This window comes from Quercus robur, chromosome 3 (assembly GCF_932294415.1).
Source record: "Quercus robur chromosome 3, dhQueRobu3.1, whole genome shotgun sequence".
Classification (NCBI taxonomy): Eukaryota; Viridiplantae; Streptophyta; class Magnoliopsida; order Fagales; family Fagaceae; genus Quercus; species Quercus robur.
In genome coordinates, this window is record NC_065536.1 from 51,467,260 (window position 1) to 51,494,533 (window position 27,274).

General features: G+C 35.5%; 2 protein-coding genes across 5 annotated transcripts; both read left to right on the forward strand.

Annotated features, from left to right (window-relative positions):
* Nucleotides 1-124: 124 nt before the first annotated feature.
* On the forward strand, nt 125-5,778 carry LOC126718278 (serine/threonine protein phosphatase 2A 57 kDa regulatory subunit B' theta isoform-like). Of its 3 annotated transcripts, none has more exons than XM_050420397.1 (3): nt 167-319; nt 779-2,222; nt 5,152-5,778. In XM_050420397.1, the coding sequence occupies exons 2-3, from the start codon at nt 1,008-1,010 to the stop codon at nt 5,509-5,511; spliced, it is 1,575 nt and encodes a 524-aa protein (XP_050276354.1). In that variant the 5' UTR covers nt 167-319; nt 779-1,007; the 3' UTR covers nt 5,512-5,778. The 3 variants fall into 3 exon arrangements, with proteins under 3 accessions (XP_050276355.1, XP_050276354.1, XP_050276353.1); XM_050420396.1 differs by having other exon boundaries at nt 184-319; nt 868-2,222; XM_050420398.1 differs by having other exon boundaries at nt 125-2,222; nt 5,035-5,165.
* Nucleotides 5,779-11,027: 5,249 nt separating this feature from the next.
* LOC126718280 (serine/threonine protein phosphatase 2A 57 kDa regulatory subunit B' theta isoform-like) lies at nt 11,028-22,434 on the forward strand. 2 transcript variants are annotated; one of them, XM_050420399.1, is made up of 3 exons: nt 11,028-11,208; nt 11,540-13,318; nt 21,581-22,434. In XM_050420399.1, the coding sequence occupies exons 2-3, from the start codon at nt 12,119-12,121 to the stop codon at nt 21,938-21,940; spliced, it is 1,560 nt and encodes a 519-aa protein (XP_050276356.1). In that variant the 5' UTR covers nt 11,028-11,208; nt 11,540-12,118; the 3' UTR covers nt 21,941-22,434. The 2 variants fall into 2 exon arrangements, with proteins under 2 accessions (XP_050276356.1, XP_050276357.1); XM_050420400.1 differs by lacking the exon at nt 11,028-11,208 and adding an exon at nt 11,215-11,432.
* The last annotated feature ends 4,840 nt before the right edge of the window (nt 22,435-27,274 follow it).

The window sequence follows — 27,274 nt, forward strand, 5'->3', positions numbered from 1 at the left end:
TTACCTTAATTAATTCTTTTTGTTTTGGCAAGTGCATCTCATATCACACTTTTGTATGTAATTACTAATTAGTAATTACTGGACAGACTCAGCTGGCATTGGTTTTTCACTGGTCGTTTTGTTTTGTCTCGAATTTCAAGTCTCAACTCAAAATCAGCCCAGAAGAAGTAAGTAGAAAAGCAAAGATTTACTAGAATTCAAGAAAAGTAAATTATAAGTAACGGACACACGGAAACACTTGTAGGCAAAAAAAAACACTTTTCTAAAGTCAGCAAACAACAACTAGACCAAACTCAAGCCTTTTCTCTGGCTGTAAACTGTAAGTGACATCAAAACTCAAAACAAAAAGCCTTTCTTTTCAAGTTCTGTTATCACTTCTCACGTTTCTTCATCTGGGTTTCTCTTTATTGGAAATCTATCTATGCCCTTTCTTGCTTTTATTTTTATTTGTTTTTTTCATCTTTCATAAGCATTACAGTCTTTCATTTGATTTATTTTCTTGCTGAATAATCATGTTCTGATAGGTTTAGCGAAAAGGAAATGGGGTGCATGTTGTGTATTTTCCTTGCTTTTTAAGTGGGAAACACAGACAAGAAAAAAAGGGGTTTGTGAATTGATTGTGGAAAGTTGGTTGGGGATTTCTTTTTTTGGGTTTATAGTGGCTTTGGGCATCTGGGTTTTTTCAGAATAGTATAAAAGTTTGATTTTTTAATTTTTAATTTAATTTAATTTAATTTTTTTTTGTGGTGGGTTTTGATGAAAGTGAGGGATTTTGTAGGTTTTTAATGAGGGCATAAAGCTTCATGTGGGTTTTTATGTTGGGTTTTTGAGACTGAGATATAAAGTTTTTTGGTTTTTTACTTTCAGATGAGAAGGGGGTTTTGGCCCCCCTTTTTGTTCTGGGTTTTCTGGTGTGGCATTATTGTTGGACAGGGTTTGTGAAGGTTTTGGTAAATAAATATTCCGGTTTTTTGGAGGGTGGCGTTTTGTTTTTATTTATGTGAACTATGTTGAAGCAGATACTTAGTAAGCTTCCTAGAAAGCCATCTAAGAATGCCGATAATCGTGAACATGGTGGAAGCCATACAACACTTTTGAATTCTTCTACCAGTTCTAGAAGCAGTGATTTAGGGACAAGCAAGTCTGGAAATTCTATTGCATCTCATGTGGCCCTTAATTATGCTTCGGATATTGGACCATATAATGATAAAAAGTTTGCTCGAGGTGCAAACCCAAAGGTGAATGGGATTCCAGTGTCTTCTTTTTATGAAGCATTGCCTGGATTCAGGGATGTTCCAAGCTCTGAGAAGCAGAGCTTATTTATAAAAAAGCTTAACATGTGCTGTGTCATATTTGACTTCACTGACCCAACAAAGTATATCAAGGAAAAGGAAATCAAGCGAAACACATTGTTAGAGCTTGTGGATTATGTGACTTCAGTGAATGGCAAATTTACTGAAACTGTGATGCAAGAAGTCATAACAATGGTATCTGCAAATTTATTTAGAACTTTCAATCCTCAACCACGTGAGAACAAAGTCATAGAAGCTTTTGATGTAGAAGAAGAGGAGCCTTCCATGGATCCTGCATGGCTTCATTTGCAAATTGTGTACGAGTTTTTCTTAAGGTTTGTTGCATCGCCTGAGCTGGATGCAAAATTGGCCAAAAGGTACATTGATCATTCCTTTATTCTGAAGTTGCTGGATCTATTTGACTCTGAAGATCCTAGAGAAAGAGAATACTTGAAAACGATTTTGCACCGCATCTATGGAAAATTTATGGTTCATCGTCCTTTTATCAGGAAAGCTACCAACAACATATTTTATATTTTCGTTTTTGAGACTGAGAAGCATAATGGGATAGCTGAGCTTTTAGAAATTTTAGGCAGTGTTATTAATGGGTTTGCTCTGCCACTGAAAGAAGAGCATAAATTGTTCCTAGTTCGGGCACTGATTCCCCTGCACAAACCAAAATGCTTGCCAATGTACCATCAGCAGTTATCTTACTGCATTATGCAATTTGTAGAGAAAGATTGCAAGCTTGCTGATACTGTCATAAGGGGTTTATTGAAGTACTGGCCAATTACAAATAGTTCAAAGGAAGTCATGTTCCTAAGTGAGTTGGAAGAAGTCTTAGAAGCAACTCAACCTTCAGAATTTCAGCGTTGTATGGTTCCCTTGTTTCACCAGATTGCTCGTTGTCTGAGCAGTTCACACTTTCAGGTAGCAAGTTTATCCCACTTTGCTTATGTTCATTTATATCTATGCAAACTTCACTTTCTTTTTTGGAACATGATTGATATTTGCAACATGAAAGATATCCAAGTTCAGCACTTATTTAATTTTTACCTAGATGCATTCTCTGCTTTATATTGAAAGTGCAATTTATTCACCTTTTATTCTGGATCATCCCTAATTTTCTGTTATGTCTTTCTCTTCATCTCTGCCTTAAAGTAAGTTTAGAAGTATCATTCATTCAAATTGTTCTTTCCATGTTTCCGCCATTTCCTACACTGTGATCACTTATGTTATGTTCCCATGTGTGAATTATTAGAGACAATTGGGAATACTGCAATTCTCTTCATATGGGTTATTCACTGTTGAGTGCTGATAAGCTGATCAAGTCCAATACACTTTAGTTCCTGACTACCTGCAGTTTGTTGTTTACTTTTGGTGTATCTTACCTTCTTATTTATTATACTACTAGAATTTTCTGTCTGGAAAACTCAAGTATGTTCAGTTTTTATGAGAGATTAATGTCGATGCAAATGGAGGATCCGGACTGAAAAGAGTGGATATGTAAATAGTATTGCTAGAAAGTGCCAATGAGCTCTAACCAAGGTTGTGAATATCATACTGATGACTGTTTCTGATTTACTGAAGAAACGAAATATTTTGGTGCTGTTGGTCCCAGGGTACTGTTTCAAGATTACTGCTATATATATATGTATGTATATAATAGTTATTTGCATTCCAATATAAAACAAACAATTTTAGTTGTATGAACTCGTACAAAATAATTTTTTACTAGACTAATATTTTCTTTTAGTAATTACTTGGCCAATCAATATTGTTTCTTTGTGATTTTTATCCATACCATAGCATAGGTCTTGGTTTGAAGCGAGAAAGGAAATTGTATATTATATTTTTTATTTATAAAAAATTAAAAGAATATTCCTGGCTGAAATGTATTTTTTACTCGGAATGGCCTGTGTTGGCCAGAACAATCCGGAATGTTGTTCTGATATTTGAGGTAAGTCGATATTTGAGGTAAGTCGAAACAAGGGGGCGTACTTGTACCAGGGTACTGGTATGGCAAATACCACATGTACCAGCCGGTATGAAATGGTTACCACAATGTTGGCTTTAACGCAAATGCCACCTTCTCCCTTTGTAAGTGCAAGGGTGAAGAATGAGATTGTGGGTTCAAGACTCACTGGATGTGTGTATAACTCAATACAATAAAGCAGTGTCCCACCAAAAAATGAACGGAAAAAATACAGATATGAGTTAATATGGTATCTTGCTCTGTTGACTGTTGATTTAGTTAAGCCAATAGATGGTCAATATATTTGTTATGGTTCTCTTTCTTTTTCTTCACCTGCTCCTAGTCTCCCTGCATTATAAGCTTTGGATCCCCACGCATGTAATAGATTTTCGTCCAGTGGAGTAGTTAAATGGCATCTCCTCCTCTTGCAAGAGCAAGATAAAAAGTGAGGTCGTGGGTACATGTATAACTTATCACCACCACCACAACAACAAAAACGACCACTAAGCCTTAGTCCAAAATTTTTTTAGGTCGGTTATGGATCCTCAACAAATTAGTTAGAGTTGGCCACATATATTTTTTTCTTCCATTTACTCTATCCAAAGTAATTTCTCTGTTAATTCTTTAATTGATTTATTCTTTTTTAACTAATTTTACTAAATGAAATATTATTACTATTTTTTTTTTTAAATTTCATAGACACATGATTGAACTAGTTCCCTTCTACAGATTTGGTGCCACATGTCTATGTGCACCTAAGTTTTGTTCTGTAATAACAACTGTTAGGAAATCTAGTCTACACATTTGGAAGTTAATTGAAGTTTGTATTGTAGAGTAATGTTCGAAGCACCTAGTGACAAACCCAGAGAAAATTTGGATTTTAATTGGATATTTCAGTTTGGTTTATGTAGGAATGTGTTGATGTTAAGCAACCATGATATATTTGTAATGGATTCTAATACTTGTAAGATTTTTTACATTAGTAAAAGAAGTATATTAGTTAATGTGCCCAGTGAACAGAAAGTAGTGTTCACCTTTTCATTTAGTGCTGTTCAAGCTTACTATATCTTTTGCTTGGCAATCAAGGCTTTGCCTCCTAATCAATACCTCAGCATTGGTTGTTACATGCTTATTTCGTAGGTGAGCCCAATGCCTTATTATGTTTTTATCAAACTGTCCCATGTTATAATATTCTGAAATGTCGGTGATTTTATAATGCTGTTAAAGTTGTAACAAGTTCTATAATGTTGCTTAAGTTATGATTGATTGAAACAGATTTTTACTATCTTTCCACAATCTCAGTGCAGGATACAAAAATGGCTATTTCTATCCATCAGATATATAATTAAAAATCTTACATAATATGAAAAAAGCTCTTTCCCTATCTTATGTCCTGAAAATTAGCATCCCAGAACTTCAGGAATACAACTTTTCTATCAACTTGAAGTTACTCAAGAAAAGTGTGGTTGTGGGGTTCTCTATTTTAACCATATTGCCTGAGCAGTTAAGGAGGCTTCCTACGCTAATTGCAGGATCTGCTGCCTGAACCTAATGGATTCTCAACTTGAAATTTTCTCTGAACAACATATGCATTGATGATGCACATGCTTTTAAGTCTACACGAAACTAGGTGGAATTAATTTACATATACTTGACATCAGTCGTTAGCCACCCCCCCTCGCTTTTTTAATTTTTGTTTTTGTTTTTGTTCTGTAATGAGCTTAGCTGACCGAACACGTATTTTTTTGGCTGGAATATCCTCTACAGAAATGGATAGAGCACATTGACACTTTCTTCTCATGTTGCTTTTATGAGAGCATAACGTCCTTCCATTCCAGTCCTGGATACGTTCTCACATAATGCTGTTGATTCTTCTTTCCTTAGGTGGCAGAGAGAGCTTTGTTCTTGTGGAACAATGATCACATTGAGAACTTGATCAAACAAAATTGCGAGGTCATACTGCCCATTATCTTTCCTGCATTGGAGAGAAATGCTAGAAATCATTGGAATCAGGCTGTGCATGGTCTGACCATAAACGTCCGCAAGATTTTCTATGATCTTGATCCTGAGCTGTTTCAGGAATGCTTACAAGAGTTTCAGGAAAATGAATTGAAGGAAGATGAGGTCAAAGCAAGACGTGAGGCCGCATGGAAACGTCTAGAGGAACTTGCTGCAAAAAAAGCTGCCAGTAATGAAGCTGTGCTTGTTCTTCGGAAAGCATCAGTTCCCAGCTTTTCAGGTTAGCGAAAATAAGAGGTATTTGTTGGATGTCTTGTTAACTCTAATATACTACAGAAAAAGTTCAAGACAAGAGTGTATCCATCGAATCCAACAAGCATTTTTGGGTTTGTAGAGAGGTTCAAGACAAGATAATGTAGAGTGGTTCTTATCCATAACCATAGACAAGCAAGCATTTTTACAGTTATTTTTTTATTCTTAAACTTTTATGTATCTAATCCTTTTATAGCTTGAAACAACATATGCAAGACTTTATACCATTCATTTGAAGTCTGGACTGGCATATAAGTGTATGCACACCTGGTAGGCTAAAATGGAATTTTCTCTAAAATAGATAGTATTGTACCTAAAATGCCCTAAAAAAGCTCCCACCCAGTTAGCCATTACTAATTGAAAATTTGCAAAAGCTAAATCACTGTAGCGTTTGTAAAACTTTTCTTGTGTTTTATTCCTCTCTCTCTCTCTCTCTCTCCGTTAAACAAAGAAGAGCCACCACCCATCTAGGAGTCAAGTGACTTTGCAACTTTGAAGGAAGCCGAGCTTGTGATGGTCTTGCCGGCATTGTCAGGGCGGATGATAACCTATCAAAAATAAAAGCAAATTGAAATTGGGAAGTTATACTTTCCTCAAAGGCATTAAGGGATTTGCAAGAATCTTTGAAACAATTTTGTATGAAAAATTACGGAGGCTAATTGGTCTTTTTATTTTTTATTTTTTTTTTGAGGGAAGCTAATTGGTCTAAATTGACCAAAGTTTTCGGCACCTGCCACCATAATCACCTGCACCTATAACATCCCAACAATTGACAATTCCATGGAGAATTCAGCATGCGTGGACTCACATGCTTGTGAGAGGCGTGCTCTATAGGACTATAGGACAGGTGGAAAAGATAATTTTTCCTTAAAAAAAAGGGCCAATCTAATATTATGTAGACCTAGCAAACAGTTTGGGTCGGGCTTATTGGGTTTGGATAAAAAAAATAAGTTATCTTAAATGGGTTGCAAGTGGGTTGAGTCAATTGGGGTTGCTGGAAGATTTGTATTTTTTTTCTATGCAAAAATAAATAAATAAATAAATAACTAAAAAAAAAAAAATTAAATGTAAAAAATAACAAAATACTCAAAAAGAAAAGCTAAATAATACAATACATATTGTATTTGTATGGTCACAAGGCCAAAACATGGGGGACATGATGGTTATTTCACTTAAAAAACATCAAATCCATTCTGGCCATCCACACGTGCAGGACAAGAGCATAAATATTCCAAAGGCTGAGGGTAGAATCATTAAATCAATGGGAGACCTCCCAAACCAAGGTCGCAAGGGTTGTTATTGGATACTCCGAAAATATACTCCCTCCCTCTCACATAGAAGTGAACCCCCCTATGCGAGCGGGAGGGATTATACTACCGAAATACCCAATAATTTTTTAGGACGCAATGGCATGCTCGGTGCAATGGTCATGAATGGGTGCAACAGGCATGCTCATGCAAAAGAACACGGTATGTACTCACACAAACAAAGAATGGAGCACCACAATCCAACCCATTAGCTGAATGACCCTACTACAGAGAAGAATCGCCTGTACCTATGCCAGCCAATTTGTTCGTTGTTTGATTTACCCGGTGGTAATGGTGCAGCATTAGCGGACAAGGGATTGTTGTATCAATTTTGTAATGTATCTGTGACCAATAGGTTGGTAGGAGAGAACTTCGTAAAATATAGGAGTATTTATGTTCTATAAGCATCAGTTTCAGGAGCAAGGAACATCCCTTGCTCCAGCCTAGATTACATGGGAGTTTTCTACGTAAACTACTGACTTTGGATGGTTTCAATTTCCATATTCATAAATAGGGTGCCCAACATTCAAAAGTTAGCCTTTAATCAAATTTAATGGTGCTCAAATGTATTGATAGTGTGAGTTAAGCAATCATACCCTCTAAATTATCCTTTTTGAGACCTAATTATTACGTACACAGATTCTCCAATTTATACAATCAAAATTCATTAATAATATCATCACCATAAAAGTTAGGTGATTTGCCATAAAATGCCCAAAACGATGGAATTTTTCTTATTTTCTTAAGAAAAAAAAAGTCTTACATTAAAAAAATCCATAAAATTGAAAAAAAGAGAGTAAAAAATAGAATAATAAGTTCCAATAACTTTGGTGACATTCACACAACAACTTTTGTTCTTCGATTCTCATCCTCTTAGAGACAAATTTTGTTCAACTTGGAGATAGTGAAAGAGATGTTAGTTCACTTGCAGCAGATGAGACTGATAATGTCATAAATCTTACTAGTTTTATTGCAGAAATTTGGGATCTAGACCAATGCTTTGAGCCTTTTATCACACCTGAGGATGTAGAGATGTTGTTTCAATCTAAGCTGCTTTGATACTCTCAAAATATAAATTGTAAGCTTATTTTCTCTAAATCTTGTTGCCTCAAGGTCAAACTAGAAAGAAGACTTTTTAGTGGCTATTATTTGATTCAACGAAGTCATTACATTTGGATGGGTGACTTCAAGTCTTCATGATATCTTTACATGGTTTAGCTTATATGGTATGGTTAAAAAAACATATGTTCAAAAAATGGGTCGGGTCACAGGCGGGTTGATCTGACCTGACTTGAGAAAAATGGGTCAGTTCACAAGTCAATTTGTTTTTACTCTGGGTTAGAACTTTCAAATTTTGGTTGGGTCGTCCAATTCTGACAGATCTAATATTATGGGAACAAAATTAGTATATCTAAAAGTGTGACTTGTGGAGTACCATTCAATAAACGAATTTGATCAGCAAAATTCTAGCAATAATATTTTCTATAGAACAACGAGGGGAGGCGAGACTTTAGGAAGCAGGAGTATAACATTCAAATTCAATGCGTCGCCCTCACAAATTACAAACTTGAGGCCTAGTTTAGTTACTTACTTTGGTGACTGCTAGTAGTAATGCTTTTGATTTTGCTGTAATGGTCATCTATCAATTCTTTCCATGCAAAGATCTACTCCCCTTTATGATTTCTTCCAACTGTTGTTATACAACCTTTGTCTTCACTAATGGCTACGTCGAAATTAACTTTCACAAAAGGTGGTGGTGGCGATCCCAAGAGCTACTTCTCTTTGCTACATCACATGCAAATCCCAATACATTATATGATCAGAATATATATCTTATTAATTTGTCTAAATAAAAGCATTTGATGTACTATTTGTCTTATGATGCAGTTTCTTGTCGACCATATTGTATCACAACAAATTGCCACAAATAGTATGAAATTTCTTACTCCTTCCTTGATAGTTGTGGCTTGAATTCTGATTGTGTCATGAACCTCACCCATTTTGATATTGAGTTAAATTGCATTTCAAAAAATTTGGAAGGCCAATCCAACATTTCCTAGCGGGGAGGTGCCCTTATTAGGTCATGCCCTGAGGGGTAAGTCATATATGGTCGGCCCTGCCTCCCTTTTTGATTATCAAAAAAATAAGAAGAAGAAGTTTTCAAGGATTTCTTTCTCGTACTTCTAGAATATCGATTCCTTTTCCTTTTTCTTGTATTGATTCTTTTCCTAATCATTGACCTTGTTGGGATATTTCTCAAGCGATTTTCCATATTAAAAGCTTAATTGTCTCTTTGATCTTTAGTTTTCAAAGCTTCTTCCAAACCTTACTTTTCTAGTGGATTGTTCTCAATATCTCTAAAGGATGTTACACTTGTTTGTGTTTGATATTGGTTTATATAGCTTTTTGCTGAAAATGTCCTAAAATATATTCGTACTTTGAAAATGTGAGAAAAAAAAGAGATTTTAAAAAGGAAAAATTATTGAATACTCCGGGAGTACTAAAAAAGCGTATTCTCCTATTTTACATGAATTGTGGGTTCTACCATAAATTTAATTAGTGAGACTCATAGTTATGTGAGAGGAGAGAGTACGCATTTATGATACTCCGGAAGTATTCAATAATTACCCTTTAAAAGGATGTGTATAAAAGTTAAAAGCAAAAAACTTGTTAAATAAGTTGGAGGCAAACAAACATTTAGACCAATTAACCTTTGTAATTTTTTTATACAAAATTGTTTCAAAGATTCTTGCAAATCCCTTAAGGCCTATGAGGAAAGAATAACTTCCCCATTTCAATTTGCTTTTATTTTTGATAGGTTATCATCCGCCCCGACAATGCCGGCAAGACCATCACAAGCTTGGCTTCCTTCGAAGTTGCAAAGTCACTTGACTCCTAGATGGGTGGTGGTTCTTCTTTGTTTAACGCGGCGTGGAGGGGGAGGAGTAAAACACAAGAAACGCTTTACAAATGGTACAGTGAAAGTTGCACTGGTTCAAATTAGTGACTTTTATATTTTAAAGAAGATAAAATTCATGTAAAAATAAGTGAAAGTGATTTATAAGCTAGTTTTTACCAAAAAAGAGATTTATAAGCTAGGCATATAATGATAGAGTATCTAGGTAAGCATAATAATTGCATACCATATTCTGTAGGAATGGTAACGGGTAAGAGATCTCATTACCTACTCTTGCTCCTACACTTGTTTTAGGGGTAGGTGGGATTTTCTCCAATTTCATAAATAATGTATTGAAGGTTTTCTTAGCTTGAATAGATAAATAAAATATTTTAATACTAGTCAATATTAGTATATATTTTCGAAATTGCCTCTATATGTATGTTTCCAAGAACTCAAAAAATAACTTCATTTAACTCATCATGTATGTATCTATTTCTTCACTAACTCAAAATAACTTCTTTGAACTCATCATTATATTAAGAAAAACCCATTATCATTTTTTTGAGAAAGTATTCTCCCAGGTTTAAAAAAATATCCAAAAAATGTATGATTTTGTATTGACCGAAATAGTTGGAGCTTATCAAAATAACCGGTACAATCCAAAACAACCCATATATAACCCAATAGATTTCAAGGATTTAAGTGTACTAGATTACTGGTGAGTATGGAATATTTTTGCTAATACTATTGTTACGATACTATTTATAACTATGTGGTTTTCTCTTCCAATGCATGCTCCTATCCCATGTTTGGGTGGAAAATTAAATCTCCACCTTGCATCATCCTTTCCATGGGGCGGATTTTCCCTAACTAATTCAAAATGGGCAAATGTTATTATCTAGTATGGTCAATTCCAATCCATTCTTGTTGAAAATTACCCACCCTATTTTATCTTGGCCTCAATTTTAGACGATTCCGCTAAGTTTTAGTTAATATGATATGTTTTGTAAAGATAATTTTAAGAATATCCCTGATTTAATTTTGAATTAATTAATAATTTATTATGATATAACATAGTGTAACAATGATTTAGTATTTTTGTGTATATAATATATATATTCGAATAAAGTTAGCTCTAATCCTAAAATGGTACCCGAATAAAAAATTATAAAAATCCAAATCCAGAGTATTAACAATAATTTTACTTTCTATTGACTGAAAGAGGTACTAAAATGGAATTGACAACTTTGTTAGCATCTCTCATAGTCGGATCAAATAACATCCATTCTCACCTTAAGCGTGTTTTTCAACAGTAACTAATATGAGCCTTTAGTTTAGACCTTTCCGCACGGAGAGAGAGAGAGAGAGAGTTTCTCTTTTCATCAGCAGCAGCTATTGTCAACTTTATTTTATCTTACTCAAAGGTTCCATTGACGGACTGTGAATGTTCTAATGACTATTTTGGTCAGTATTCTCTCTCTTTCTCTCTCTCCCTGTGTCTGTGGCCCAATGGAATTGAAAAAAAGGAAAAGAATAATATCTATACTTCTCTTGCACTGCTTCTCTATGAAGTCATTACCTCTTTTACTATAAAGAACATTCTTCTGCTCCTTTTTTTCAACTTAATCTTATCTGGGTTTGCTTCACCTTCAATGTTCTTTTGCTTTTTTATTTTTCGTTCCTACTATGTAAGTTGTTTTACTTTATTTCTTTATCGTTCCTTCTTTTTTAGTTTTTCAAGAATTGTTTTTGAATACTAGTTTGATTAAAAAAAAATGATGTCTTGGTGTTATAGATCGAACCAGATCCTGCCATCGTCTGAGCCAAGCCGAGTTAGCTGCTAATTTTGAAGGAAAAAAGGGGCAAGAAGGTGAATTTTCTCTTCAACCCAGTGCTAAGCTAGAAGAACTTAGTTAAAAGACTGGAGCTTTTGGTGTTTGTATCTAATTTTGGAAGTTGTTACTGGGTTCTGTTTGAAGTGTCCTTGTCGTTTTTGTTTGGTTTTATCTGGGTGTCTGAGTTTGAGTCAAAGGGTGTCAAATCATGGAGATAAGTTTGCCAAATTGTTGAATTTTGGGGATAGTATGATAAAAATCAAAATTAGTGTTTCTCATTTGATGCTTTTTGACTAATGCATTGGGGTTTGTGTAATCTATATATGGGAGTGGGTGTTTGTATCTGAGATTAATACAAGTGGGTCTGTTTTGTTGTTCACTGGTTTAAAATGGATTTTTTGCATCTGGGCTTTCTTCCCTGATGGTGCGACGCTTGTCTCTTTGATGGATTGGGTTCTGCTTTGAGAGAGCCTCTGAAGTCTAGAAACAGCTGGGTTTGATTGGACTTGTTTTTAATATCATTAATTTTTCTTCAAGTTATGATCAAACAAATATTTGGTAGGCTTCCCCGGAAGCCATCTAAGTCGGGTGATAATCGTGAATTCGCTGGATCATCTGACCCTTCATCAAATACTTCCATCAATTCGAGAAACAATGACCTAATCTCGAATAGTGCAACGCTTTCAGGCCCTGACTTTGCTCCAAATTCAGGATATAGTTATGGAAGTAAAATTCCCCAAGTTGTTAATCCAAAACTCAATGGTAATCTGGTAAATGGTCCTTATGAAGCTTTGCCAGGATTCAGGGATGTCCCCGGCTCTGAGAAGCAGAACTTGTTTATCAAAAAGCTGAACTTGTGCTGTGTTGTCTTTGACTTCACCGATCCAACAAAGAACCTGAAAGAAAAGGACATCAAGCGGCAGACGTTGCTTGAGCTGGTGGATTATGTTACTTCTGCAAATGGGAAGTTTACTGAAACTGTTATGCTAGAGGCTATAAAGATGGTGTCTGTGAACTTATTTAGGTCATTTACTCCACAGCCCCGTGAGAACAAGGTTTTAGAGGCTTTTGATTTGGAAGAGGAGGAGCCTTCAATGGACCCTGCATGGCCTCACTTGCAAATTGTGTACGAATTTCTTCTGAGGTTCGTTGCATCTCCTGAGACGGATGCAAAGTTGGCCAAGAGGTACATTGATCACTCTTTTGTTCTAAAGTTGCTAGATCTCTTTGATTCTGAGGATCCCAGAGAGAGGGAGTATCTGAAAACAATTCTACATCGCATCTACGGGAAGTTTATGGTGCATCGCCCATTTATTAGGAAAGCAATCAACAACATCTTCTTCCATTTTATTTTTGAAACAGAGAAGCACAATGGGATTGCTGAGCTTTTAGAAGTTTTGGGCAGTATAATCAATGGGTTTGCTCTGCCACTAAAAGAAGAACACAAGTTATTCCTTGTTCGGGCTCTAATCCCTCTTCACAAACCAAGATGCTTACCAATGTACCATCAGCAGTTATCGTACTGCATTACGCAATTTGTGGAAAAAGACTGCAAGCTTGCTGACACAGTCATAAGGGGTTTACTGAAGTATTGGCCAATCACAAATAGTTCAAAGGAAGTCATGTTTCTAAGTGAGCTGGAGGAAGTTTTAGAAGCAACTCAGCCAGCAGAATTTCAAAGGTGTATGGTACCCCTGTTCCGGCAAATTGCCCGTTGCTTGAGTAGCTCACATTTTCAGGTAGTGAGCCCTTTAAAGTTTGATCTTAATCTACTTCAGCTTACACTTCCCATCTTGAAGCTTGCTTTGAAATATTTGGTGTTCCCACTTGCTATTTTCCTGGTTTTTTCCTGTAGTAATTGCAGTTTGAATCTGGTGACATGCCTGGTTATGTTGAAAAATGATGATTAGTTTCTTTCCTTTCTAAGTGGGAAGAATGCCTTATGGCAAATATAACAGTGAAATCTGAAATGTATAGTTGGCTTTCTCACTTGCTGGTACTTACCTCTGGTTGGTTTTATTGCACTAATTTCTTTATCCAATTTATAAAGCAATGGCTTTATATAAGAAATCTAAGATTGTTGTGATTTTCCAAATATCTTTGCCTGTGTCACTTCTTTTCTGAGTTAGCGTATCATTACTTTTAGTTTTAGATGATAATGTACATATGCAATTTTGGTCTTTGTTAAAATCATAAACATTGATTTCGACTTGTTTGTTTTGGTCAATTTAAATAAATACATTAAACTTGGTCAATGTTATTGATAAATTTAGCTTAAATCGTGGACAGTGGTAATTTGTGTTAGTTATATGTGCTTATCCATTTCTATTAATTTTGTGATGAAAAGAACTACTTAATCAGTGCTAGATTTAGTATAAACTAATCTTTTGTATTTTTTTTTTTTAATATTTGGTAACTGAATCAAACTCCTATATTTTATCCCTAGGAATGTTATTAATTGACTAGAATTGTTGGACAGAATTAAATATTGAGATAATGAGTTGAGGACCCCTAGCAAAAAAAATTAAATTAATTAATGAGTTTTGAGCTCAATTGCTAGGGTAATTTTTCTAGTCCATAAATAAAATTTCTTGAAATAGTGGGTAGATTTCTTCATGGCATTCCTGCACATTTCTTGGGATTCCGAATTTCTTAAGGTATGCTTGGAACGTACTTGGAGAATCTAAAGGACATTGGCGATCGACTAAGGAGACTTAGTGGTGGAATAAGGAGGTAAAGCAGCAATTAGATTAAAGAGAGAGTTATAGAAGCCTACCTAGATGTAGGGACAATGCTGCTTATGAAAATCATAAAGTGGCGAAGAGGGAAGCAAAAAAGGCTGTCCGAGAGGCTAAATGTAAGGCTTATGAGGAACTACATAGCAAGTTGGGGGCAAAGGATAGAGAAGAATATTTATAAACTTGCTAAGACAAGTGAAATGAAAACAAGAGACTTGAATGGTGTCAAGTGCATTAAATATGAAGATCAAAGAGTGTTAGTAAAGGAACGGGAGATTAAAGAGAGATGGAAAAGTTATTTTGATAAAATTTTTAATGAGAGCAATAGATTGGAGTGAATTGAGTAACCCAGTTGAGGATAGAAACTGTAGGTTTGTTCAAAGAATTAGGTTGACCAAGGTATAAGGCACATTGAGGACATGAAAACAAGAAAAGCTACAGGACTTGATGAAATTCCCATTGAAGTTTGGAAGTGCTTTGGAGAGTGGATGTATGCTGGTTGACAAACCTTTTCAATAAGATCTGAAGTTTTAACAAAATGCTGAGTGAAATGGTGGAGAAATATTCTGATACCTATTTACAAAAACAGGGAGATATTCAAAATTTTATAAGTTATCATGGAATCAAGCTTATGAGTCACACTATGAAACTTTGGGAGAGAGTGATTGATTATAGGTTAAGACACGAAACAACAATATCAGAGAATCCAAGGATGTTGTTTTCTAGGGAGATCTACTATTTTCTTACTTAGACACCTAATGGAAAAATACTGAGAAGCCCATGAAGATTTTCATATGGTTTTTGTTGACTTGGAGAATAGACTCCCTAGAGAAGCCCATGAAGATTTTAAACAAATGAGTTTCCATTACTATAGGTTTATATCAAGGATCAACATTTAAGTCCATATCTCTTTGCATTAGTGATGGATGAGCTCACTAAATCAATTCAAGTTGAAAACTCTTGGTGAATGCTTTTTGTAGATATAGTTTGCACTATGATGGATTGGGTGTTAGGAAGATAGGAACCTTTAATCAAGTATGGCACTTTGGGACAGAAGATACACATTCATGGAGGTGTGTAGTAGCTATGAAGTATGGTGAGGAATGGGGTGGATGGACCTCAAAACTTGTACAAGGGACTCATGTCTGTTGCTTATGGAAAAGCATTAGGGTGGGGTGGCCTGGGTGGGACAGACTTTTACATTATGTACACTTCGATGTAGCAGATGGCCGCGTTCGCTGAGTACAGTTTTGGCATGACATATGGTGTGGGGATCATCCTTTGAAGATGGGTGTTTGCCAATTTGTACGCATGCTCCATAGCTAGAGAAGCGTTAGTTGATTTGTATTGGTTAGAAAGATAGATGGGGAGATGTGGAGCCAGAATGTAAGGTTTCATACAGATTATAATGATTGGGAGTTGGAGTCAGTAGACTCCTTTCTAAATGTTCGTTACTTAAACATCCCTAGAAGAAAGGGTTGTGACAATGAGTTGGAGATTGAAAGGGAGAGGGGACTTTGGTGTTTGTACTTTTAACAATGTCTTACGAGGTCCAGGTGCCCTGGCTTTCTCATGGAATAGTATTTGATGTGTAAAGGCCCCAAGGAGGGTTGATTACTTCGTATGGACAACAACATGGGGGAAGATCCTATCATTTGATAGAATCATCAAGAGAGGGTACACGTTAGTAGAATAGTGTTGTGTGTGTTGGTTGTGGGGATATGGTGGATCATTACTGTTACATTGCACTGTTGCTTATGATTTCCCATGGAATGGCCCTAGTTGTGTGAAGGCCCCAAAGAGGCTTCGTATGGACAACATGTGGGAAGATCAAGATCCTAACATGTGATAATCTCATTAAGAGGCTACATGTTAGTAGGTTGGTGCTGTATGTGTCAGTGCAGCAGACTAAAAGCTCTAATACCATGTTGTTTGGATGAAAATGTATTTTTAGGGTTTATTAGTTAATAACCCTAACACTATACAGCACAAAAATTATGGTTCTGCCCCAAACATTATACTAACTCGTAACAGTTACTATTACATTGTGGAGTGTAGTCTTTAGATCTTTCAGGATTCAATAGTTGTTATTGGAATAGGTCGTTGATCTCTTGTTTGGTTGGAGGAATTAGGTTGGCAAACATTCCGCAGATACTTAGAACACAGTCCTGTTATGTTTAATGTGGACATTGTGGAGGGAACAAAATCATCATACTTTTGAGGATACAAAAAGTTCTGCGACTCAATTGACAACATTTTTTTATTAGATCTTTGTTTGATTGGTCTTCTGTGTGGGGTTGAATTTCAATATTCGCAACACTTTTGTACATAGTACCTTTTCTTTTTTAATTCTATAGGCTTCTGTGTTCATGATACATGTTACATAGCACCTTTTCTTTTTAATTCTATAGGTTTCTGTGTTCATGATACATGTACACGGAGTAGTCTTTTTTTTTTTTTCAATAAAAAATCATTACTTATAAAAAAAACCAGCTAAGCTTACTGAATGTTGGGCTGTTGAGGAACAATATTTTCATAAAATGAGTGTAGTTGAAATGAGAATGTTAGGATGGATAACAAAAGGAAAGATAAGATTTTAAATGAGAAAATTTGCTTAAAAATAGGGGTGACCCTTATTGATGAAAAGATGAGGGAGAATCTCTTGTGATAATTTGGTCATGTACAAAGGAGAGCAATTAATGCACTAGTGAGAAAGAGAGTTGATTCACGTTGAGGGAAACATAAAAAGTAGAGGAAGACCTAAAATAACATTAGTAGTAAAAAAGGGCAGGTAAATTATGGAGGTAGTAGAGAGTATGACTTTGGATAAAATAGAATGGTGGAAAAGAATACATGTGGCCGACCTAGATTAATCTGTTGAGGATCCATTGCTGGCCCCTAAATTATATTTTGTAATTGAGGGAGATGGGGAGTGAGGAGAGGAGAGAAGAGGAGGTGGCTGGAGAATACAATTTTTAGTATATTTTGACTACCTTTGCCTTTCCTCCTCTCTCCTCTCCTCCTTCCTTCGCGAACATAGGGTATAGATTTGGAGGTGTCTATCTTACTTAGGGGTGTAAAACATTGGTACCTTCCCCTACGTTAGTCTTCCAAGGGATATGTGGGGTTTCATTTGTAGCTTGAAATACTGTTTATATATATGATAGTAGCAATCATGATGCCTCTGTTGACGGTGTCACAACACCAACATTTTTGTGACTGCTTTGAGGACTTATTCCTGTCATGTTATTCTTTCATTTCTTATGATTGGTTACAACTCTTCAGTAATTACTAATTATATATGTCAAGTCTAAACAGGATGGCTTAGAAAAGGATTTCTAAAACTGGAAAAGGTAAAAAAATATAAAAGAAAATAACTATTAAAAAAAGAATATTAAAGAAAATATTGGACAGGCCACAAAAGGCACTAGTGATTTGCATTTACTATGGAGTATTTAGCCCCTCAAAAAGTTCATTTCCCATAAGCCATTCCTTGATTCTTGTATTGTAAAGACATGGGTTCAAGGCCCAAGCCCATTATATTATCCTAGTTAAGGCCCAAGCCCATTATATTATCCTAGTCCAAGTTGTGCTAGGAACTCTAGTCGTAATTGTAAAAGTTGTCCTAATTATACTATTGTGACCATAGGGTTAGTTGAGGGTTAGTTTACTATATACACCCGTCAATAAGTACATTATAATACAAATAGAGAGGTGAACAGTGAAGATGTAGTCGTTTAGGGCTTTATGTTGTAGATGTATGCCACTAAGGTTGAACCACGTTAATCCCGTGTAGCTACATCCGGTCTCTCTCTCCTCTTTATTTCTTCTTAATATATATATATATATATATATAATTTTTTTTTTTCATTTTTAGTGTTGTGAACTGTGCAATATTAGTTAACATGATGTTCTTACAAACTTGTTAAATAATTTGTATATCTATCACGATTGAACATCTGATTATGGTGCTTGGGAAAGTTTTAAAACTTTTCAGCTTTTCTCGGGCATATAGGGATATGAATTTCAGTTGCTTATGTTTTCAGTGCAAACTATCAGTGATGGTAAGCTAAAAGATGCTAGATTATATTTGCTGTTTAATAAAATTTTTGTACTTGTATTGGGAGATAAAATTTGTATTTAACATTGAGAGGAAACAATTGCTGCCTGTGGTTCAATCGGAAGTGTAGAGATGGCTGGGTGAAGGGTTGCTGGACGTGCAATCTGTCCTGTTGGGCCTGCCTGTTGAAGCAACTTGTTGGCTAATATGTAAACCTCTATTATTGCTGGCTTGGTAGATAGAGGCTCTAGGTAGGGACGTGGCTGCTTGCATATAGTGAGGTTGCTGCATTGCTCATTTATTATGATCAATTATTAACTTATTAGGTTTGATTTTAAGCTTGAGTCTTCTCTTTATCTGATTTATAAATTGCTTTACTGCCAGCTTGATCCTTGGGTGTTAAGAACTACTGACGAATATTTTTGTCTACTTTGAGTTTCAAAGCTTAACATAGTTGTTCGGCATGTACTGCACTGAACATGATTAATGATTGAAGAGTCATGGTTACTTGTGTGCCACTGGGAAATAATGATTGAAAAGGTTCATGATTGCCCAAATGGGTATTGAGCTTGAAGTTATAATGCAAATGGTTGCCAGTCATTTGTAGATCCTACTGTTACATGAACTGAAGGAAAAAATGATGGACAAGAGTTAATGAGACAGACTTGATTTAGTGTTATTCAATGTCTGACACTGGTTTGACCAGGCAAGTGGTCTACCTTAATTTGCAAAATTTTCCTGTTTTACATAAAAAATGGGAGGTGGAGAGAGGTTGAAATGTGATGATGTTGCGGCAGCGTCAGCGGTTTAAACAGGTTAAAAGTATGACAGTAGTTAAGATGTTAGGGTAGCAGTTGTGGTCTGATCTGGTGGTATGGATGGCAATGCAATTATAGTGATGAAGTTGATGCTGTCGTTGAGTGTTAGGTTGGTGGCAATGGTGATGTAGTGGCTGTAGTAGCTGGCTGGTGGTGGGGTGAAGGTGTTGTTTTGTCATGGGAGTGAATGTGGTTGTGGTTGTTTATATCAGTGCTGTGGATTAGATGAATTGTTCTTAGCTCATGACAAAACAACACCTTCACCCCACCACCAGCCAGCTACTACAGCCACTACATCACCATTGCTACCAACCTAACACTCAACGACAGCATCAACTTCATCACTATAATTGCATGAATGTGAACCAGGTATAGTGAGTAAATCGCTCTTTCTTGTTCAAATCGTTTGATAGCCTGGGTTATTTTTCAATAAACAATAATTATGAATTGAAGTAGTATAATCAGTGTTTTAAAATCCGAACCACATACAGGAAGATCCAACTGGATTGACTGTGAACCAGGAGTTCAGCTGGTTTTATAAACTCTCAGAACCAGACAATTTTACATTTCTGTTTATAACTGTACGTGTCACGATTGGACTGTTTGACTCACAAAACCGTTTGTGGGTTGAGGGGGCCTTTCAGGAGCAATTCTTACACTTTCCAATAGATTGTGACCTAGAGTTCAATGAGGCATGAATAAGATATTGCCGAAAGTAAATCTAAGTGGTGACCAGCTGGAGATCAATTGGAATGTCTGGTACCAGACTAGAGGGAGAAATGTGAGTCACCATTGCTAGCATCTATCTTACTAGTGATGCGATGGGGAATTTATGACTCAGAGTGACAGCAACATGAAGAGCCCAAGTAGAAGGAGATTGCCAGAGTAGGAGACCTTTGAGGGTTGAAGGGTAAAGTAAAAGTGACTATGATTGATTTGATGGAAAGATGAGGCCATATCTTTTTCCAGCAAGGATAGATTTATCCCAGGATGAGAAGGTGTTTGCTACTTTGCATGTTTGTATTGTTAATTTAGGCACATTTAGACCTCTAGCCTGGCCTACTTATTTTAGTATGATGAGTTTTCCTCTGCTGTGAAGTGTTCCCTGTGTAGTAAAAAAATCCAATAAATGCATGCAATACTAGCGGTCTAGCTAGAATCTGCAAAATGGATTACACAGATCTTTTTTTTTGAACCATTGTAGTTCATGAGTCATTAAAGTCATTATATATATATTTGGTGAATGGATATTATTTTTATGATGTTACAATGCGATATTGGAAACTATTTGTTTGTTTATGCTTTTTACTTTAAGTTTTATTATTATTCTAAAATAATTTCTATCGTTTAGGCTTTATTGTTTTCTAGTTTTCTTATATAAGTCATGAAATATGCTTCAAAATTTTTTAGATTTCTTTAGACTTTTTTTTTATTCAATATAGCTAAGTTTTTACAATTTTTTTTCTATTTATTTACTTTTTAATTAATTATTCAATTATTTATGATGTGATCATGGTTTGACATTTGGTTGAATTCTAAGTGCTACCTAAAATCTTGAATCTCTTCCTTTTCTGGTTCTTTGTATGGTTTGGTTTTTAAAACATTGAGTATATTTGATTCATGTACTTAGAAAAAGAAAATTTACCTTGTTCTAAGTTTCCATTCAATTTAAGTAGTAAGCATTGAGAGGACTTCTTAGTCATAGGGGCATATTCCAAGAAAAGAGCTTGGAATTGGTATGAAGGCTTATTTAATGCATAGATGCATATGTTTATATTGGGCATAATACATCTATCGGAACTTAGCCAAGTAAAGTTTGATCAGATGTTTGTATGATATTTTCCTTTGGCGCATTTTCTAGTTGCACTGTTCTTTGTCAAGGGAGATTGGAGGATCAGGTGCTACAGTGCTCTCCCATCTTATAGGTTGTGGTTCAATGTTGTAATGATCAAGTCTGGGTTTTTGTGGTATTGCCTGTTAACTCAATTTGTGTAGGATTAGCTTAAAATAAACACGTACTTCTATGTACCAACTGTTTCCAATTGCTTATGAAGTGAGTATCCCATAATGGTTGCAACTGAAGTTTGCGCCCTTTTACAATCATTTGGAGTTTGTTTGACTTGATCAAATGTCAAAGTATATTCAGTTGCCTTTGGCATACAGGCGGATGTTGGTTAAAAATTCTTTTGTGCGTCAAGATTTAACATGAGATTCTGGTTTAGGACTTCCATACCTTGGTCATCTACTCATATTGGGATCCTGATCCTAGTATAATCTCTAATAGATGATGATAATACATCATATGTGTTTCCTGAAGTTTGAATACTTGGATGTTTAAAAAAACAGAAAGAACTTGAATATTTTAATGGATACTTGCTTTTACAGGTGGCAGAGAGAGCTTTGTACTTGTGGAACAATGACCACATTGAAAACTTAATCAGACAAAACCGTAAAGTTATACTACCAATTATCTTCCCTGCTCTGGAGAAAAATGGTCGTAACCACTGGAATCAGGTGGTTCAAAGCTTGACGATTAATGTCCGCAAGATCTTCTCTGATGTTGATCCTGAGCTATTTGAGGAATGCTTGCGCCAGTTCCAGGAAGATGAAGCGAAAGTGGAGGAGATCAAAACAAAACAGGAGGTGATATGGAAGCGTTTAGAAGAGATTGCTGCATCCAAAGCTGCAAGTAGTGAAGCACTTCTCAATCCGCACACGATAACCACCGAAACATCTTTGAACTAATGTGAAGGTCTCAATTTTTTTGGTTAATAGGAGCATTATGCACATGGATGGTTGTCTAAACTTGTAGCTGCTCATGCCGCTTTCAGGGCTGTTAGTGCCACAAAGATCAATTGCACATGACACCTCTATGCAGCACTGAAGTTTGTAATCTGGAATTCACACAGATACTGTATACGGGGATACACTGCAAAATTAAGTCGGAAGCTCCACTCCACGTATGTGAGAAAGAAGACATAGGTGATATTTATGGCCTTTTCCTTGATATTTAAATTGTTGAGATGAGGAAGTTGCAGATCAAAGGTAATTTACACACCTGGACTTGATTTCAATGAGTTCTGAAATACTTATTGAACTAAATTTCATTTGTGCATGTGTATGTATTAATATTATTTATTGATTGATCTTAGAGGACCCTTTTTTCAGTGTGAATTGTTGATTACATAGATGTTGATATATTTAAGTGATCTCAATTGGAAGAAACCTTTGTATTTTTATTTTTTGGTCTGACAAACATCTGTTCTCTCTGTAGTATATTTTCAATCTAAAGGTATGTTTTAGAGTTTAGCAGTAAGTGTATTAGCCTATTGGGGTGATTTGTTCTAAATCTAGATGCTCAGGGTGAATATGAAACCGCAAAGGGTATTCCTCCCGTTTCACTTTTGCTGTTAGAATTCCATCCATTTGTTTGTTCATCCTATGTTGTGCATGCATTGTCTGGATTTAGAACTTCTTGAGGCTTGAACATCAAAATACTTACCATTTCCGTTTTTCTTAAAAATCTTCCAGCTCCATTCCAGATGTCCTGCTAATGACTCCCATTCTAGGAGTTCATAAGCTCATTATTACAGTCTTCCTTTTCATCTGCTCACCAATTTTACCATTCTGTTTTGGTTTATTTCTTCAGCTGTCACAAACTGAAGAAATCAGGATAGCTCTAATATTTTCCTCTGCATTTTTTTTTTTTTTTATAGTCAATGACATTTATTTTGTTTGTTTGTTTGTTTTGCTAAGCTATACCAAAAGCACTTGATAGGTTTATGGAGCTCCTTTGCATTCTGCTTGGTCTTTAAGAACACCAAATGGTCTTCCTCCAATCCACGTGGGCAGATAGTGTCATATATATATATATATATATATGAACTAGCTAGCCAAAGCAGAGGCAAAGTAGAGGCTGAGAGCCTATAAGAGTACAGATCAGAAGCATTAAAGCTTAAAATACTAGATAATTCAGAAGAGGGGGTTATCTAAAATTACAAAATCATCTTGGTTGAGAACAAACCCTCTTGCAAGCCCATCCGCACATTTATTTGCTTCATGGTAGACATACCTAACGCTTATTTGTTGAAGCTTGCTGAGCAATGACCTACAATGCAATCATTCAAATGGGGGGAACAAGCTCTCTTAGTCTTGGAAAATTCTTCCATCACACTAGTAGAAACTCCAATGGACCTAGAAAAGCCTTTGATCCAATTTCCAAAGGGAGCCTCTTCTCAAACTCCCTTCACCTGCTTTACCTGGGTTGCCTAAGGACGCATCAATCATCAGTATTTAATTCGTATCAACCAGCAGGAGGCTTAACCCAGAAGATTGGGACAGCTATTTTCTCCTTCAACTAATGAGATTTTCCCACACAAATAGAAATCTAAAGCTTTGTTGGAACAGGTGATATGAAGGTTCGGATTATGGGTGATTAAGGATAGTGTGTCCCCACCCCACATTTGAAAGCAATGATACAAAAGGATAGTATCATTTTTGTTTGTGAAACTTCTCTTCCAACCCCAAGAAAACCCTCGTGCCTTGTTCTAGTGTAGATTCTTGAAATTATCAATTACTCAATGAGAGTGAGAAGTTCACAAAAATTTTACAACACTTTTACAATAAATCATAGGTGGTAAGTTATCATTGGTTCTAATTTGAACTTACCACTGAATTTATTTTTTTATTTACCAATAACAGCCAGTAACAATCTGTCACTTAGAATTTATTTTTTTGATAAGTTGCCATTTAGAATTTGTTGTAAAAGTATTATGAAAATATGGTTGACGTAACATTTTTCATTACTCAATATAACAAGCTTATTTAGTCCAATACTATTGCTATTATTAGATTGGACCAAATTTTTTTGATGAAGCATTAACACTTAATGGGAAAAATCTTGCTCACTCTTAAATATTTTCTTCTCTTCGCCAATGTGCCCTACCTGAGTTGGAGTGCTGGGATTTTAAAGCTAACTAACTTTCGTGATGTGGTGAAATTTTGCATTAACTTATATATATTTAAAAAAAAAATATTACATAGGAGAAATAATATATAGGAAGAATAATCAAAATAGACTAACAACACTGAACTCCATAATCGGTTTAGCCCCAAAATAGTTTTAATCAAGTTTTAAATAAAGTGATTTCATTCAATTGAATATAAAATATAATCAAAGTATACTCAACCCAAAACATATACCCAACTCCAAGATACTATACCAAAATTGAAAAAAAAAGGATAACAAAAGAGACAAAATTGAAAAAAAAAAGGATAACAAAAGAGACAAATGAGTATCATAATAAATCATAGGTGACAAGTTGTTAGGTCTTCAAATTTCTTAACTTTCGAATGATTATCATAACAAATTTTAGGTGACAAGTATTTATAGATGGGTAAAAAAGTGACGTCAATGATAGGCTTATTAGAACCAATAACAGTTTGCCACATATATATATATATATATATATGTATATATATATTCACATATGTCCATGCATATCAGTAGCAGTATGAAAAGTGTTGACCGAATTGAACTGAAGTGGACCAAAAACACCGAATTGGAGCGAAATGGACCAAATGGACCAAATTGGAAAAGATGGACTAAAGTGGACTAGAATGGACTAAAGTGGACCTAATAGGACCAAATGGGCCAAAATGTACAAATAGACTGAAGTAGACCAAGTGGACTAAAATGAACTAGATTGGATTGAAATGCTACATTGATGTAGCTCAACAAGAGCGTAGCAATAATAAAAATAGATTGAAGTAAACCAAATGGATTGAATTGGACCAAAATGGATAGAATATATGGACCAAATTGACCGAAGTGCGACATTGATATGGCTTAACAAGGATGTAGTAATAATAAATACTACGTTTTAGTTTTTAAATATTAATATATAGTTATAGATGGGCTGAAAGTTGAACCAACATTTACACTTTGGATTGGACCGATAAATATTTTGCATTAAAGGTGATAGAAACGCTTTTCTATGGGTAAATGTAATTGCTTGGTGAAATATTGCCCCAAGGTTATGGGATGTAAAAACACACACGTGCACTCAATAATCCCAACTTTTATTTGATTTTATGTGACAATGAAATATATATATATATATATATATATATATATATATATGAAAGTTCAAATAGTGTATAAAACACCATTGAACGTTTAGACTCCCAATTACAAAATAACCAATTCAAGCTTTATGACAAACAACTAGTGTGCGGAAAATGAACAAAAGCTATGAACAGAATTGGTAAACAATCTAAGCCAATTAAAATCACATCTACAGCAAAAAATAAAAGGCAAAGATTAAGGGAAGGAAGATGCAAACACAAGGACAACACACGATATGTTATCGAAGAGGAAATCGAAGCCCTCGGCGTAAAACCTCTTCGCCGCCTTCCAAGCGGTAAGTAATCCATTAGAAAATGTAGTTGGGATACATGAACAGTAATAGACCCTCCAAGTCTAATCTACCCAGTATACCTAAGCCCTCCAAGCTTCTTGCTCCAACGAGGTTGCCCCGAACCTATTTTTTTTCTAGCTTCTTGGATTTCGCTACTTGACCATAGTATCAATCAATGTAGATTGGTTCCTTCCTAACTGCTTCCCAGAACACCAAACAGCCCTCTCACAGTAATGGATATGGTGAGAAAAAGTTTTGGTAAAAAGACCTCTCAAGGGTTTAACAATGGAGGGGAAGAGAGTTGAGGAATTTGAAGAGTCTCTTATGTAAAGATTGTGGATGAATCAATCTTGTATAACTCTAGGGTTTCTCTCACAAAATTCTCTCTGGAAGCTCTCTTTCTTTTGTGGGTATAAGGGGTATTTATACTGGGGTGAGAATGGAATGTGAAGAGTCAGGTTTTTCAAAATAGGGCTGGCTCGCGGCTTGGCCTCGCGGCTTAACTGAGTCGCGAAATCCAGCCGAGAGATAACAGAACGGCTAGTTGTCCTATTTTGTTCTGTAGTGCTCCAGTTAGTATGACGCTTCAACTTCTGGCATGCCTGGCACGCGTGCATCTTTTGGCGGCTTGCAACCGCGGGTCACCCGTGAGATCCAGTCGCGAGTCTCTATTTTCTTGCACACTCTTGAGCATTTCAAACCTTTATCTTACTCACTACCCTTACAACAATCCCACCTAAATACAGGGTTACTAAATGCTGAAATACAAGCAAATTTGGCACGAAATACAAGCAAATTTGGCACGAAATAAAGCTAACAAGATGGTTGATTAAATTCAACCTTACAATATATATATATATATATATATATATAAATAGTTAAAACTTAAAGAAAGTCTAATTAAAATTTTAAATTAGAGCTCAATTTTGAGCAATGAGTCCAAATTTATGTGGAAACCACACCATAATTATTTTTCAAGGCATTTAATTAGAATCTAAAAATATTAAAAGTAAAAACTGAGATAACCCAACTAAACTCTAAATTAGATTGCTAATTTTGTGTCATCTGTTTCTAAATTATCTCTTAATTTTGGTGCTAAAAGTGGAGACTACGTCATAAATATACCTGAGGTACAAACCTGATTTGGAAGTTTACTCTCTAACGACTTTCTCTCTCTCTCTCTCTCTTTTGCCCTTTTCAACTGTATGACTCTTCCTTTCTCCAATTCTTCATGCCTGTTTAGTTCCCTCTACTCCTATAACATCAAACAGCTCATCAGATGATCAGAAGTCCTTTCTCTCTCTCTCTCTCTCTCAACTGGAAGGGGAAAGGTTTTGGGTTTAGGTTCTACCAAAAAAGCTTTGTTTAGAGCAACAAGCCAGACTATAACTCTGTTCCTTAAAGCCAGGTATGTTAAACATGTCAGTGCATCACCATTTTTAAGAGAGATAAGTTTTGTAATCCTAGAGGTCCTTTTTTTTTTTTTAAATGATTTTTGTTTGTTCAATTTGGTTTATGAGGTTGACTAGGTTGGAGTTTATTCTTGTTAAATATTAGTATTGATACATCATGTTGAATATGCTTGTATGAATACTGAAGTGAAAGCATAACGTATAGAATACAATAATACACGAAGGTTACATGATTCAGCCTAACGGCT

Excerpts from the sequence above, each read along its gene's own strand:
- LOC126718278 (XM_050420397.1), top strand. The coding sequence starts at position 1,008 with ATGTTGAAGCAGATACTTAGTAAGCTTCCTAGAAAGCCATCTAAGAAT. Across the intron at positions 2,223-5,151 it reads TGAGCAGTTCACACTTTCAG|GTGGCAGAGAGAGCTTTGTT; the intron begins GTAGCAAGTTTA and ends TTCTTTCCTTAG.
- LOC126718280 (XM_050420399.1), top strand. The coding sequence starts at position 12,119 with ATGATCAAACAAATATTTGGTAGGCTTCCCCGGAAGCCATCTAAGTCG. Across the intron at positions 13,319-21,580 it reads TGAGTAGCTCACATTTTCAG|GTGGCAGAGAGAGCTTTGTA; the intron begins GTAGTGAGCCCT and ends TTGCTTTTACAG.